This window comes from Rhipicephalus microplus, chromosome X (genome assembly GCF_043290135.1).
Source record: "Rhipicephalus microplus isolate Deutch F79 chromosome X, USDA_Rmic, whole genome shotgun sequence".
Taxonomy (NCBI): domain Eukaryota; kingdom Metazoa; phylum Arthropoda; class Arachnida; order Ixodida; family Ixodidae; genus Rhipicephalus; species Rhipicephalus microplus.
In genome coordinates this window covers 440,051,051-440,067,521 of record NC_134710.1, presented here as the reverse complement: position 1 = coordinate 440,067,521, position 16,471 = coordinate 440,051,051, and the positions used below count along the sequence as shown (strand labels likewise).

General features: G+C 42.0%; 1 protein-coding gene across 1 annotated transcript in view; it reads right to left on the bottom strand.

Annotated features, from left to right (window-relative positions):
- Positions 1–16,471, bottom strand: part of LOC119161814 (uncharacterized) — a 477,337-nt gene that overhangs the window by 12,525 nt on the left and 448,341 nt on the right. Inside the window, exons 27-28 of the mRNA XM_037414326.2 lie at positions 622–691; positions 191–390 (exon numbers count right to left, since the gene is read on the bottom strand). Of these exons, the coding sequence (XP_037270223.1) occupies positions 191–390; positions 622–691 (270 nt within the window). The remainder of the gene's footprint in view (positions 1–190; positions 391–621; positions 692–16,471) is intronic.

Sequence of the window (16,471 nt, the reverse complement as noted above, 5' to 3'; positions counted from 1 at the left end):
CAGTTGAATATCAAGTTTTTGCGTTAAATTATTTTATTAGAAAATAAAACGTATTCTTCCTTGCTGATTTATCATTTTTAATGCTGCGCAAGTAGCCACTGTTTGAAGTCACTTATTTTCTTGATCGAATCGTATTCTAAAATTTCAATATTCACGCACTTGTTCAAACGTCAAAATGTGTGATACCAACCCAGGAGGAAGATGATGCAGATAGTGGCACGCAACTGTGCCTTGGCGAGCTCCACTTGGCTCTGAGAGCTGCGCAGCCCTGTTTGACGGCGGCAGTAGATGTTGTACACTATCAGCCAAAACACAAACGTGTTGGCCGCCAGGATCACTGCCACGGGCAGCAGGAAGCTGTAAAGCAGGGCCTCGTTCTCCAGCCAGCAGCTAAGCATCGTGACCCAAGCATAGAGAAAAGCCAGAGATAAATACACAGAACCACCAAGTTGGAGGTCGGCTTCGCGGTTTCAATTAAGATGCATAATTTTATAAGTACCAGAAATAATAGAACGCTAGGGTTTTGAAATGTGCTAGGGTTTTGAAAAGCCTTTTGAAATGTGTCATTTTCGGTGTGTTCAGATGAATTATAGGAGATGTTGTAGTCATGCCGATACTTACAAGTCTTTGCGTCTCTGATACAGTGTAGGGCTCACTATGAGGACGCACAGTATGACCAGCATTGGAGCACCTGAAAAAGAAAATGGAGGAAACTATTTCTTGTGGTGCTTTGAAGGCAGCCAGCACAAGTTACATCTAATTAGCACTGCACCTACGTTTTCTCACCCTGAATGCTGCACACCCACTAGCACCAAAAAAAGTAACTGCAACTTAGTCATTTTTATGGGCTCTTTCAAGAAAGAAATGTGGTATGTCTCAGATTCCGCTAAAATTGTGCGCTTAGAAATGAATAACGACAAGCAGAATTAATCAGTTCCTTCTAACATAAAATTAGGGGCTGCTTTTGCATTAAAGTAATTTATAGTTGCTGCAAAAAAGGCCAAAAATTCCGTGCCCACGCTAAAGGGTCAATGCAGCATGTCTAGAAAGTGTTCAGAAAGTTTATTTCCAATAGTACTATGTAGGGGTCACTACAGATAAAAAACGGCAAAAATGCAGCTTTAATGTGCCTGGGGAAACGTACATAAGACATTTTTCACACAAATATTTGGTCTATAGACGCACATGTCGTAAACAGACAATATTTAGACTAGCAAAACCAACAAAGCAGTGAGACAGAATTACTGGTAAATATCAGATATTTGCCCTTTAAACATGTAAAAGATAAAGGTATTTCTGTATGTCAAAAAGTAAACATGCTTGCGTTGGAAATTTTCAAATTGCTATACAGAAGTTTATAGCACAACTATTTAAATGTGATCACCCTATACAATTATTTAAATGTGCAGTGGTTGGGACGGATAATTGGGTATAGAGAAGTTCAGATCTAAAAAAATTTGGCAACTTTTGTTACAATCATGGCTAAATTCAATACCCTGTTTTTGATATTTGTTTAAAAATATGATACATTGAAAGCCATCGATCGGTAATTGTAAATTTGGCGTGATTGAGGAACCAACTATTTTTCGAGATTTCTGGCTCCGCGATCGCCAATTAGTTTTTTTAAACAACCGTTGCATCGGCAAAAGCTTTTAAAACTTTCATTAGAAAAGAAGAATGTGTACAATAGGTGGTACTGATAAAGGAAAGTGGCGCTGATAACTTGATGGCGAAGGAAGAATTGTGGAGCGGGATAATTGAAGGAAACGCTAGTGACGCATCGTATTGCTTATTTGAGTAACACCTGAATTCTACTCATAATGTCAGCGTATTTGTTCCCTATACAAGTGTACAAAAGTTTACACGAGTCTGCAAGAGTGCGTGATATATTTTTATTTTGAATTTGCTAGGGACAAAATGGCGGCACGGTGATAGCGCTCGCGTTGTGGAAAACAGTGATTTCGCAAAATAGTCAATATGAGCCGTCTACGTCATATTAGAGGAAAGAATGACACCTAGCGATTCATGCGTTTCTACTAGCTGAGTTTGACTTTCATCAAGAGACAAGTCAGCTGGAAGGTGGACATAGATTCAGCGTGGATTTTTAAGGAAGTAACTACTCCGCTTAAGATGCTTTCTCTCTGTTTTTGTCCCGACGAGTGCGTTAAAACCTACACAAGGGAATCTGCCGCGGTGAAGCAATGGTTCGGTTTCTCGGCTGCTGACCTGAATGTCGAGAGTTCGACACAGACCACGGCGGTCGCATTTAGATGGAGGCAAAATTCCGGTTGATTGATTGATATGTAGGGTTTAACGTTTCAAAAACCAATATATAATTATGAGAGACACCGAGGTGGTGGGCACCGGAAATTGAGACCGCCTGGGGATCTTTAACGTGCGCCCGAATCTGAGAACACGGGCCTACAACATTTCCGCCTCTATCAGAAATGCAGCCTCCGCAGTCGGGATTCGATCCCGCGAGGTATAGATCCGGTGTACTGTGCCTTCCCAATGCACGTTGAAAAACACCAGGTGGTCAAAATTTACGAAGCCTTCTACAACGGCGTTTTTTGTAATCATATCCTGGTTTCGGACGTAAAGCTGATCCCAGATAAATTTAAACGTATACAGTTGAGCATCTAAAACAGATCTGCCTAGGCAGGCTGCCATAGAATCTTGCTGAGACGCTGCATCTGCCAAGCTCTTGCGGGCAATCACTAAGTATGTCTAGTATTATTGAGCTGCGCTGTTAAGGATTAGGCTGATAAAAATTACGTCATCACGTGTCGAGACCTTAAGTGCGCGTGAAGCTACTTTGTCTATGCATCTCGTTGTCATTTCTGTGCGCGAGTGTGGCTGCACAACTTTACCAAAAACTGCCTTGCAACAATATAGCACAATTTCTAGTCATTTTTTGAACGTTTCGAACAACCACGTACGTTGGCGGCCTTCACCTAGGCCTTCAAAAGCACTCCTAACTCCTCGTAGAAGTATTCTAATAATTTCGGCCGTAGTGGCATAAATTGACGCCCCCACGGACTTTCCCTGGCCCCACGAGAACGAAACAAACAATTGTCATTCTCGGAATCTACTTATTTAACTATTCCCATGGCTGTAGCAACATTGTGGCATGCTTGTGGACCTTAAAGCCACAGCGAAGAAGCAGTTTGGCCAAAGTCGCGATTTAATTAAAAACAAAAATGAGTCTTTTTTAATACCTTGATATATATTAAAAAATAACTTAGTGTCGTATCTGTATGAGTAAAACAATTATCTCACTGTTTATCTTCTTACGTACGTTTTACTTATTTTGCTTTTAAATACTTAGCACCAAAAATATTTAACAAATTCACAGACGCAATCCTCAGCAAATTGCCTTCACTGGGCATGAGTCATGTTAGAGGTCACAATATGCTTATTGATTTTGGTTTGCGTTTACTCTACGACCTAAGTTAGCGATAGTTAAAATTTTTATTGTTTGGACTTTTTTTATGTTCACACTGCTATTTGAGCCCGAGTAGGACCTGCAGTATTTGTAAATAAAATTTAGAAAAAATTGCAGGTGACACTGGGGTGAGTCAGCGAAAAAGGCTCGGCGCCAATTATGTGGCAAAGCACCGAAGCTGTGTCAATGTCTACCACACGGCAAATTTCAGAATTCGTCTACTCTGTGAGTAGCGAGAAGAAAAGAGCCATTTTAGTCATTTACGAAACACTGAGTCTTGATGAACTAATTTGACACCTTTTTTGTTCATTCATAACTACTCTAACATAGGCTCAATGTTTGCTTGCGTGTTTTCGGAGGTCTTTATGTTTTAGCAAACACGCATGAAAAATTTGTCCAGCCAAAATAATAATCCAGTGCTAAATTAGCTAGGGTTATGAAGATTGATATATTCACACCACACCTTCACTAATCGCCCACCATATTGTGGGAGCACTAAATGAGTTCGATATTTACCTCACTGGTTGGGTGTCCTACAGGAGGAGTTTACCATCGCGTTGCAATAGCCACTGTCGCTGAACGCTTAAAAAGTTTGCTTTGTGAAGTATCAGCTTGGTTGCACAAAGGAGGAAGAAGACACGCGTCATTTCTCACATTCGTTGCATGCCTCTTAGTCTAAAGAGGAAGGGAAGAACACACTGCGTTAATGAAATACACTAAGGAAGATTTGAAGATTCGTACCGATGTGGAGAGAAAGAATAAGTGAGCAATAGACAAAAAGCGGACTGCATGTGCTCTGTAAAACAAGCATTGCCGTGCAGGTGTGGTACGTAAAGTTTTTAGCTGGGGCCGCCTCTACGTTAGCGAATCTAGAATATGAAATTCGTTAACAAGAACTTCACCTTCAAACGTGTATTTACATTGTCGAGAGTGTAAATGCATCTCAAATTCAATAATAATAATAATAATAATAATAATAATAATAATAATAATAATAATAATAATAATAATAATAATGATAATATAGTAGCGATGAATTCGCAAAGCAATGACCAGTGGAACTATTTATTAGTGCGAAGCCAGAGTGTTGTGCACGAGCTGTGAACGCTGGGCTGTTCGAGCATTTCTGTCCGCACCAGCTATACTCAAAATACTGCGGAGGGTATCGCAGTGGCAAAACGGCCAAGTTACTCTTCAGCGTGTTCTTCTACTTTCACAAAGCATCAGATAGAATGAACTTCATTTTTACTCTGTATTAAATGAGAGAGTGAAACTGCTTTTTACTTCACCGCTTTCTGTGAGAGTGAAATTCCTATATAGTATTCAGGCAAGAGAGAGTGAAACGCGGGTAAAACTCCTGCTCCTGATTACATCTAGGTGAGTCGGCACACCGCGAATGATTAGCACTACCAAATAAACACACCTACATGCACTGAAACGCACTGTACTTGCTTGTTGAGGGAGATAGCGACGATTAACCATTTTTTTGTTTTTTATTGCGATAGTAATTATATGAACACTCTCGGCTAGATTTCGCCGCCGGTGTCGGCATCGATGTCACGCATTATCTTGCGATGGATGTCGCGGTATATGTATACGTATCTATATATGTAAAAACACAACAAAAACGGGAAAAAGACTCCTGCACGCGGAATCGAACGTGGCACTTCCGCGTCGTGAATGCAAGGCGTTAACCACTGAGCCACCGTAATTTAAACTGCAAGCTATTCTTATCTACCATTTACCGTGGTTGGCGGGCATCTCGAAAAGGGGGGAAGTATCGTGTTTTCATCATTATCAGCAAGATGGCGCAGTGAGCGCGCAGTGGCTCTCATCTCTGACGCGTACTTTGGCCCGTGTAGAAAATAAGGGTGTGTGGGCTGTACACTCGATAACGCACCCTTATCTTGCAGTGGGGAGAATCGTACGTCTTGGCTCGCCTTTGACCGTCGTCGGAATGATCCTGTTGTAGTTACCGAGCGCACAAAGGTCACTGCAATCGTTGCGCAGCCTACGTTTATGAAACGCGCGTGCTATTGAGACACAGCAAACTTACAACTCAGACGCTTATTTGGGTTGATCCGTACCCGTGAGTACGTTTCATGCGCCATTTTTGCGTGAGAAATGCGGGGCACGTGTAGATATGTTTAGCATTCTGCGCGTGACCTTCTAATTTGCTGCTGTTGCGTTCAATGCTTCGCCTTTGCAGCAAAGCTGTGACTTTTTTGTCTTAGTGCTTGTATTTACCCATCCTTATGATTGGTCGCAAAAAAAAATTCTCAAGAACAATTAAAAAGCCCTATAATGGTCAAAGTCTTGGTACTCTTTTTCTTGAGGTGTACTACTACTCTCTTCATGATACTATGCTATGGGCACCGTTATGTTACTATTATAAGGGGGAGTGCTTTGATCCATTTTTGTTGAATCACTGTACTCTGTCTCAACAAAAGGCGATTTACTCTGGAAGAGGGAGTGAAATATGCGACAAAAAAGCGCTCTCTCAAAGAGAGCACCCAGCACTCTCTTAGTTCTCAAAGTGTACTACCTCGCGTCGTTAATAAACTCCCTTGCGAAGTGGTAGAAGTGTGCTGGGTACGCAGATCAAAAACTTCGAAGCCGGAAGCTACCCGCTGCATTGACAATGCCTGATCAGACCACCGAGCAAGGCACCGTCCAGCAAAGCACGGCCAAATCTCCACAGCTCATCGTGCCTACCACCCTGTGGCAACTGGATCCCCTCTTTTTTAGCGGCGCCGAGGACCAAGATGTGGATGACTGGCTGCATCTGTTTGAAAAAGGCGACTGCTGCCAACAAGTGGAATGACCCCTCGAAATTGGACTATGTCTCATTTTACCTCAAACACGCGACAAGCCTGTGGTTCACAAACCACCATGCTGAATTTGCCACTTGGGCTGCTTCGTACACCACCTTTAAAACTTTGTTTGATCGCCCCTCAGTGCACAAGCTCCGTGCCGAACAGAGCCTATGCGGATGTGTTCAAAGGAAGGCCAAAGCTTCACAAGCTATATGGAACCCAGGCAGCACAGTACGTTGGGCCAGTGTTGGGGATAGATTGGCAGTTCCTGGCCCAATAATGACCAATTCCTGGCCTATTAATGACAACGTAACACCAATAATGGCTGTTCCAGCCGAGTAGAACGGCGATGTTGGGCTAGCATTGACAATTTTTCACCAAAAAAATGGCTCTGCCAGTCTCATAGAACAGTGATGTTGGCCCAGCATTCAGAACTTTCAGCCAATATCGGATGTGCGAGCATATTAGAACAGCCACATTGGTCCAAATTGTGCAAGCAGCAGCCAATAAGGGGGAGCCGGTCATTTAGGCCGGCATTATTGGCCCGTCGTTCGAACGTTTTTGCCGGCGTCGGCTAAAGGGTCAACTTCATCGGCATGATATTGGACCGGAATGAACCAATTTCTGCGTCTGTTGCTTTTTGGTGCTGTTCTGGCCCGACTTCACGTTCAAGTTTGAGCGATTAATATGTGGGGCACAAGAGAAATCTAATTTTGTCATTAAATCTTGCACAACTTGTCTATATGCATGATTGTTGATTGAAGTTGTGAAAGGTAGACTATGTTACTGAGAAACATTTATCAAGCTTGTCGCCTTTCAGACGTCAGATGCGGTGTTTTCCCATGTGAAAATCGTACAGAAGTGTATGATGAAGCAACTGCGGATGCTGCTGCCGTAAGCGACGCACTTTGACTTGACCCGGCACGCGCGGCAGTGTTTGTTTCGTTGCATGACACCGGTGATACCACGCCAAGCGCGTTGGATGTCGCGGATATCGGACGCAAATTGTATCGTATCGTGTATCCTGCTACGATATCGTCGCGACCGATTTGGTTCTTTTGAGTTCACAGCGCTGTTAACGGTACGCAAGCGCTTGACATGTGGGAACTGGGGGTTATCAGTTGCGTTACGGTGATTGAATCGTGCAACACGTGCAGTTGCCGTCGTATGACACACACACCGACGCACGCACCCTGTATCGCAACGACCACATGAATTGCCTACAACATTGCAGCGAACGGTAGGTAAAGTGTCGTGGAGTGCGTCGGTGTCGGCCACCTTGTTTTCGTGGGTTTTGGGGAATCACAATTCTATTATAGAACGTTTTTCTGTTGATTATTTTATATAGATATACATTGCTATACTGTAGCCAAAACATCAGCCTACGCTCAGTACGTAGACCTAATGGGGCCCGCAGTACGACAGGCAAAAAAAAGCTTCAGTGAGTTCATATATGCTGTAGCGTAGAACACATAACACGTAGGCTAAATAGTTTCTAAAAAACACGCATGCTTACGCCATCGTGTTGTTTTTGTCAAATCCAGAACCACAACTCCCCCTTCCTCTGCCCCCCTCCTGCTCTTCCTTTTAAGTCTGTGGAAAGAAGGAAGTGTTTTGCACAGATCTGGCCAGCATGAGTTTTTTTCACACCCGCTGTCCTTTATTATTTTTTTGTTTAGTGTGTGTGTGGGGGGGGGCCTAAGGCCAGCTCGCTGTTTTTCTAGAAACCAGTTGACGTATGCAATAGAAACCGGAGCATGTGTCAGCAATCGCGGTAATCTGCAGCAAATTAGGAAAAACTTTTGACAGCTGGTGTCAGTACCGGTCATCAAAACTAAAAGACAATATCTATGATTAAATCTTGGAAAATATGATTGTTTATTACAACCAAAAATTTAGAGTGTGACTGTGTGCAGTACTGAAGAGCGTTGCCTGTGCTGTCAGTAGCTGTGCATTTTGACATGTGAGCTCTTTGAATTTTTTCTCACGGTGTTTCTCGATCTACCTCAGTCATATCTTTATGGTTTCTTTTCTCCAGGATTAGTGTGGAAGAGCAAACAGGATTGTGATCAGCAAATAACTAGTTCATAGGTCCTAGTTGTCACATATTCTGCATGCAATTTCGTGGTTTATGTGTCTTTAGGACGTCCTATAATCAGTGGGAGAGTCAAGCACAGCTAAAAGCAAGCGTAATTGAACGGCTCAGCTGGCCAAAGTAGGTGAAGCGTATCACTCTTCCCGTATTTTATATCTTTGTGACTTATGCTGCTCTACGCATGAAGTACGTTTTTGTTTTGGTTTTCATATTCATTCATATTCATGTGGTATATAAACATGTTTTCTCAAGACTTTTTAAACTACAACGACCATTTCCAAGTTTAGTTTGACATGCAGATGAAGATATCAAGCTTATCTGTACTAGTATTGGCTGAAATGATCACGTCCACCAGAGAGGCAGTTTAATTGATGAGCCACTGAAGGCACAAAAGTGCAAATGGGTGCTTCATAGTTATTGCAGCGGTGTAGTAAAGGAATGGGACACCGGGCGAATTGCCCACACCTAGAATTTTCAGCATTTGGAAGGATACCGTGCATCAAATAACACATACTCGACTTGCCTGTACTGACGACCAAGAATGTCACCCCCCCCCCCCCCCCATCTCTCCACCACACAAAAGTCTGCCTCTATCACGGGTTATAGGTGCCCAAGTCCAGGCAGTTGGTCGAGGTTTATGCGGCCCTATGTTTGCAAACCTATTCTAAATGAAAGAAATATAACCTTTTAGCAGCAGTGGCCACATTTGCGTACCCAAGCTTTTTATGCTAGCTATGCCAATTTGAGGCCAAAACAGACCAAAATACAAAGTTTGTTAGATGAACGGAACCTTCTCCCTAATCAGTATGTTTTGACTTGACTTCAGTGTGCTCTGTACGACAGTAGACGATCACTTTATTAAAGCAACTGCTATCTTTGATCGGTCATTTCAGTCGTGTTCAAAAACCTACGTCAAGTGTTGCTTTTTTCTTTCAAACGTAATGCACTCAAAAATAAAAAAACACACATCGGGAGCTTATGATTTCCTTCTTTTTACATCATTGATTGATTAATTTGTGGTGTTTTACGTCCCAAAACCACCATATGATTATGAGAGACGCTGTAGTGAAGGGCTCCGGAAATTTCGACCACCTGGGGTTCTTTAACGTGCACCCAAATCTGAGCACACGGGCCTACAACATTTCCGCCTCCATCGAAAATGCAGCCGCCATAGCCGGGACTTGATCCCGCGACCTGCGGGTCAGCAGCCGAGTACCTCAGCCACTAGACCACCGTGGCGGGGCTCTTTTTACGTCAAACCTAAACATAACGTACAGCAGATTGATGAAGTATGCAGTTTTATAGAAATTGTAATGGCTTCCAGAAGCTCGTAAAAAGAACAGGTAATTTTTTCTTTAGAATGTAATATTGAGTACCTTGTGATGGTGTTACTGGAATTTCACACATTTATTGCAGTGCGTTATAATTCACATCTGAAGGGGCTATAATCTTAGCGTGTGTTAATAGTACTCTTCGCACCTGATTTGCAGCTAACTAAAAGAGAAGGCTTTGCTTTTCGAGCTAGTAACACACGCTGAGCACGTTGGCCACTGCAAATATACACCAGCCGCCACCAAGAAAGAGCACACCTGTATTGATTAGTCCACACTTTTCAGGTTTTCTGCTGTGTAAAAAGGCTTGGTGAGTCAGCACTGCATCTAGTACCAGGAGCAGCCACGACGAATACTACTTACACAAAATACGCTAGATAAGAAGAGAAGTACTGACATGCCAACCATCCAAAACAAAATGCCAGATAAAAGAGTGGCGATTACTTTTACAGTGAATAAAATTCAGCTAAGATTGTAAACTTGTATTGTTGCTGATCTTCCAGCTAAGTAAGGTAAGGGCACAATGAGAAAAGACACTGAAGATACGTCAACAGCAAAAGACAAAACAAGAACCGATAGAGGTTTATCTCCATCACATGAACAGTATTCAACTGATAAAGCGACTAAGTAACTGACAAACAACAAGTGCACGAGAGAGAGAGCTGTCACACTCAGCCATCAGCAGTCAAATGACACCATCAGCAGTCAAACAACACAATGGCCAAGTTCCCCGCCTCTCTGGTCCTCCTGAAGGACCTCGCTTATCGTGGGTGCACCGCCGGCATAAAAGAATCCTGGCACTCACCCTAGCCTAAATACAATGAGAACAACAGAATACTCAAAGCAAATGTTACCACCATACTTTGACTTCGTGCTCTGTGTGCAAATGACGCTAGCGAAAAGTATTTGGAACACCAGATAAAAGCACCACAATCAACACCTGCTAGTACCTTTTTTCATAATAGTACGAAGTACTGAAGAAGCATGCAAACACCAACCCTACGAAGAGAAATATTATAACTCAATAGAAGGCTCTGTGGCCCTTACTGAGACAACACCATAACCAAAAAAGTAAAGCCTTTCAGCCACGTCAGCAGTTCATGCACAGCACTGAACACTCACGAAAACATACCTTGAATGCTTTTCTTGCGCGAGAACGTTCTAAAGAATACACAAATGCAGAAGTCACTTACGGAGAAGAAAGCCATTGCTCGTATTCGGCTCCTATGCACCGATGAAAGATACCTGAACCTGCATTCCTAGCAATGGCTTCAGTACGACTCCTGAACATACGCTCAAAAGTGTTGACTGCAAGTGAACGAGACATGGCAGACTACAATGCGACACATTGAACACGCCAACCACCAACCATACACCCGTGCTAAAGTGGATGCCACAAGAAATCTTGAACACCTAATGCCACTGGTTCCAACTCAACATTCCCAACTAAAATCTTGACCCTAGACAACATAGGATTGTTCCGATGACCTGCCGACCCTCGCCATTACGTAAAACAAGGGCATATACGCACACCCAACTCATCTTTACGTGGTTAAAATGCCCTTGCTCTAATGTTTATAACAACGACTCACTGAATTTATCTCTAATAAGCTCACCACTTTCATAGTTGCTAGGAGTGTTCATAGATGTTAGGAGTGTGTTCCAATTAAAGGAGACAAATGACACTGATGGTGCTGCATGCAGATGGTGTTCTTCAAATAAATGAGCAATGGCCTGCGTGGTCATCTTTGACCACCTTTCCTTTTTGAGCCATCTGTTTTATACACGTGACATGTTAGTGTAGTAGTTGCGCCTAATGAAAAGCCTGAAAGACCTAAATATCAGTTAGAAGCATGTAAACTTTGAGATGTCTTTTATTTATCGCAGCATTGAAACTGTTTTAGAAATACAACACCAAAATGTTGCTCTGCTAACACTGTTTATAATATAAAGAAATATTTGAACCTAGTTTCTGGTACCTTTCTACATGCAACGAGTGGATGAAGCCAGGCTTGCTTCATCTAAAGTGAAGCTTGAAAGCTGATCAGAGAATGACGATCAACGTGCTTTCTTGTATAGCCCCCTGTCAGACGCGGCTCATGTTTTTTTAATAAATATACATAAGGATCACTTGTTTCTCAGTTTAAATTCCTTTTTTAATCTAACGCTGTGCCTTGCTCCACATAACTTTTTTTGATATTATAAACTGCATCACTAGCTGGCCTTTTACTTTATTTGACTTGAATGTGTTTTCAAACGAGTCAACTGCAGGAATATTTGCTGCATTGACTTACTGTCAGCGACAAATTAAGTCCATTGCACTTAAGCTGCCGGGAGTCTGAATAGCATTATTGCAATGTGCTCGAGGTAACTCAAAACGAACTAGTCAAGCAGCAGCTACACAACAATTATGGCAACACTGAAGCTGAAAAGAGTTTATACGAGTAGATTGTCACGTAAACAAGTAAGAAATGAACTACTATATCTAATTTTGAGATCCAGTAAGCTTTGAGGTTTTTAGACTGGCTCGACAAATAAGTAAAAAGGCAATTGAGTCACGTGCGGGAACACAAGCTTCCCAAGTTGTCTTGTGATGATGTTTTGAAAAAAATGAAACTAATTGAGAACGTACAGCCGCAATGCAAAACATTCATGCATCAGCTTCCTTTCAATTACACCACGAGGTAACAAATCTTTTACCATTGTGTACAACTTCTTTAGTTTTTCTGGTTTTGCTGCTCAATTTTGAGTACAGAGGTGAATATTTGTCCTGCAATTTTGAGTAAACTTCAGCTGTAAATCGGCGCTTGTGTTTCTGTGGCTCATTTGTTTCTAATCTTTTTTGCAGTACTGTTGTAGTATCACGAATCTATATCACCTTAATCTGTCAGTCTTATTCAAGATTTCTGGCTCCTATAGTTGTATTACTAAACCATGTCGGAGTTATGACCAAGCATACCTCTCAAAATGTTCGAAGGACCATTTGATGTGGGGCAGCGTTCACAGCATTCATCCCATTTGTTACGCGAACAATGCTTATTGCTGTTAAGGGGCACATGTATCATCTTGATCTTGCTTTTTGCAAATGTGGCTTTGCTTTCAGTGCTTTTATGATGTGAATGAGTTACGAAAGACAATTAAGCATGACTTACGACAATGAGATTGTTGATGTACAAATAAACAAAGCTGAAGATACTAAACCACACCGTCTTTTATTTCAACTGATTGAAAATTCAGGTAATTAGAATGGTGCCTGAACCTTCTTTAGGTGAGATCTGGTTGCAGGGGTCCAGCTCGGAGCAAACACAAAGTTACACTTTATTTTTCGGTGCTCTCGAGCATAAGTGCCAGGCAAAAAAAATTGAAATCACAGTCTCGCTTTTTATTTGTGGCACTCGAGAACTAGCACATTTGCAAACCCATGCAAAGCATAGATTTACTGAATCATATAATAACATTACAGCTGTTATTGAATAATTTTTGTAGCCATCATAACCCACGTGTCATAAATTCAATGATGCATTTTTTTCGCACATAAAGTATCATTTCAGATATAACGAATGCATCAAACACTGAAAAAATATTTTCACTTTACCTGAAGAAATGATGCTGGTAAAGGCTTTATTAGCTAGATTGACTTCAAAAATAAGTTAATATGCAATTTTATACATCACATTCTGGAGAAAGGTTATTGATTTATGTAAGTGGTATAGTTTTACTATTTCAGGCTATGTGTGCACTTATGATGACTTCGGTATAGGTAGTGAATTATCTGTTTTGTTTTCATAAAGCTTATAATTCTTGCAGATGGCAGATTGTTTGTGATGTCAACCAGTTGGCACTTTTTTGGTTCTACATTTCTCTAGGACAGGTGAACAAGTTGATTCGGCTATGTGACAGTGCATCAATGACAAACACGTTGACAGCTCATATGATATGGGCCTAATGTATGTGACCTGAATTCTGATAACTTTGACATCTGCTGCAGTTCATAGGAATAAGGGTGCCACGATTGTAACTGAGACAGTGTAAAATGCACTGATAAGAAATTTACTCACATATTCTATGACAAAGAACTCACTTAAGTTATTACATGTAATAATGAAGTGACATAAGCTCTACCCATATTTACCCACTTGTATGCACAATGAGGCATATCACAACAAGAGAGTCTTTCGCCTATACCAAACTACACGGGAAATCCAAAACCTTCCCCAACCAGATAACGTAAGGTGTATAGCATCACGTGGGTGTACGTACCACCTGTGTCGATTGGTTTTCGGCATGTCAAGTTTCAGCCGCATTGTGACATTGCTGAATATGTTTAGAGACCCAACCACAAGATTCAGTGACATTTTTGATAATCTATAGGCTTCAGATAGTGTCCACTGGAAATGCTGTAACGCTGCTCAGATAGTGGGCATAAGTTTTCAGTACATGTCAGAAAACTGATTGGCTCCCATATGTACTCCTTTAACGAGTCTGTGATGGACATCTAGCACAAATTGCATTCAAGATGTCGTACGATGATGCATAGTGGAACTCTCGTTTAATGTTCAGGGAGTCGCATATACTGCCGCGCAAACATCTGTTGATCCCCAAAAGTCTTTGTGGCAGTTCTTTGTTCAAGGGAGCTCAATATAGTAGCAGTTCTGTCTATTAACAGCACGAGGTGGAGGAAATATGTAGAATGGCCTGGCGCCATGGTACAAAATATGGTAGTATAATAGTTGACAAAAATAAGACAAAGGATCTAGTAGGCCTTACCACCATCTAGTATTCGGAGATGGGAAGCTCTCAACTCCGACAAATCTGCCTGGGTAGAGTTGAATACTGGATGCTGAGATGACAGGGAATGAAAAGATGAGCTTTTGGACATCAAATGTACATCTGATTATGCTCACAAATGTGCCTTGTACGGGGGTTTCATCACAGAGTGCAGATGTGAGCTGCGCTCATCTGATGAACTCCTCGTAGTGAGTAGGTTATTGACGCAAGCGTGACAGAATTCAAGGCTGGGGCAAACGCTGAAATGTTTGTCTGGAATTTCTCATCCTGCATGGCACATGTAGAGGACAAGACGCGACAAACAGTGTCACTATCAGCATTTTTTTTGAAATCTACACGTTTTCTGAAAGGATTTGATGGTTAAATCGCAAGAAGCCAATTTTGGAGGAAATCACTGTATAATATATCTGTGACATCATATACAAATGTGAGGTGCAGAGTATGTTGATGAGGCATAGTTGGTTTGTTAAAACAACTAGGTTAAGTTAACTGTTGGTGCTATGCCGTCAGCATTCTGATTTAGACTTCAGCACCATTCACAGAGCATGGCAACACCGACACACGGCACACAATGGGCTGAGTGAAGTTGGCAGAATCTGTAAATCTATACGTAGTTTGGTAAGGCTTCCTCGAAAATTACCTTCAATTGCAGCCCCGTTGAGATATTACTTCTAATATGATTTATGTAGCACATAAATTCTATGCTTGAGTATACTGCAATATGCAAATTATTCCTTTTTTTCTGTTATCTAAGCCCTCAGACTCATTCCCAATTAACCATCTAATACTGACGCGCTGCCTTCGCGGTTTAATATGTGAAACTGATAATGTAGTGTGCAATAACATCGTAACAACGAAAAGAAGTAGGTATGTTGCTATGCCTTCAAAACACAAGTGATAATCTCACCGATTGCTTTGCACCAATGCAGAGTTTTTTTTTGCGGCTAAGCTATCTAAATGTTAAAAAGTAGTTCTCGTGTTATACCCACTCTTCCTTAGCCTCTGTTATTTTTGCAATGTTTTGCTTATATGCTCGCTGGTAGCATAATCTGGTACTTTTCGAGTGCGTATACATAAAATGTTGTTAGGAATGAGTAAATAGCCGACGGGCGTAGTTGGACGGTTACGGCTTGTGCATTTCTTACCAAACCAAGCTCGTGTATAAGCTTAGTTATTGTTGTTTACAATACGAGCTGACGTATTGTGTTCATGGGGTCTTGTGTGCTGTATTTAGAGCTGGGTGTATCTGAGACTAAAAGTACACACACATGTGACCATGCTGGTCATCTTTTCAAGGATGTAGCCAGTGCTTATTTCTAGATTGAGTGTCGAACCCAAGGTGTGATTCAACTGGTACTATTATATTCAATTGTATAGCTTGAATTTAACCTTACAGGAACGCCTAACACCTTATCATCATCATCATAATTAGCCTGACTACGTCCACTGCAGGACAAAGGCCTCTCCCATGTTCCGCCAGTTAACTCGGTCCTGTGCTTGCTGCTGCCAATTTATACCCGCAAACTTCTTAATCTCATCTGCCGACCTAACCTTCTGTCTCCCCCTAACCCACTTGCCTTCTCTGGGAATCCAGTTTGTTACCCTTAATGACCAGCGGTTATCCTGTTTACGCGGTACATGCGCGGCCCACGTTCATTTCCTCTTCTTGATTTCAACTATGATATTTTTACCACATGTGTAATTTAGGTATGTGCACCTGTGTAGCAGGAAACATGGTGGTGGCAGAAGAAGAGGACATTCGGTTGGGGCAAGAGCTCGCTGGTGCGCGTTCACTGCTGTATACCGTCGAGTCGACCGTTACGTCGTCTCTGAATAAACCCCTCTCGTAGACGTAACAGAGTGGTGGAGGTGCTGGGTAAGGCACGTCGACGTACCATGGAGCCACAGCTGTTCGGAGTTCGCCGGAGCCATCTTCTTGCCGGTCTGCTGCCGACAACCGTCGTCATGGCCCAGAGCGAAGGTCAGGAATCAACCG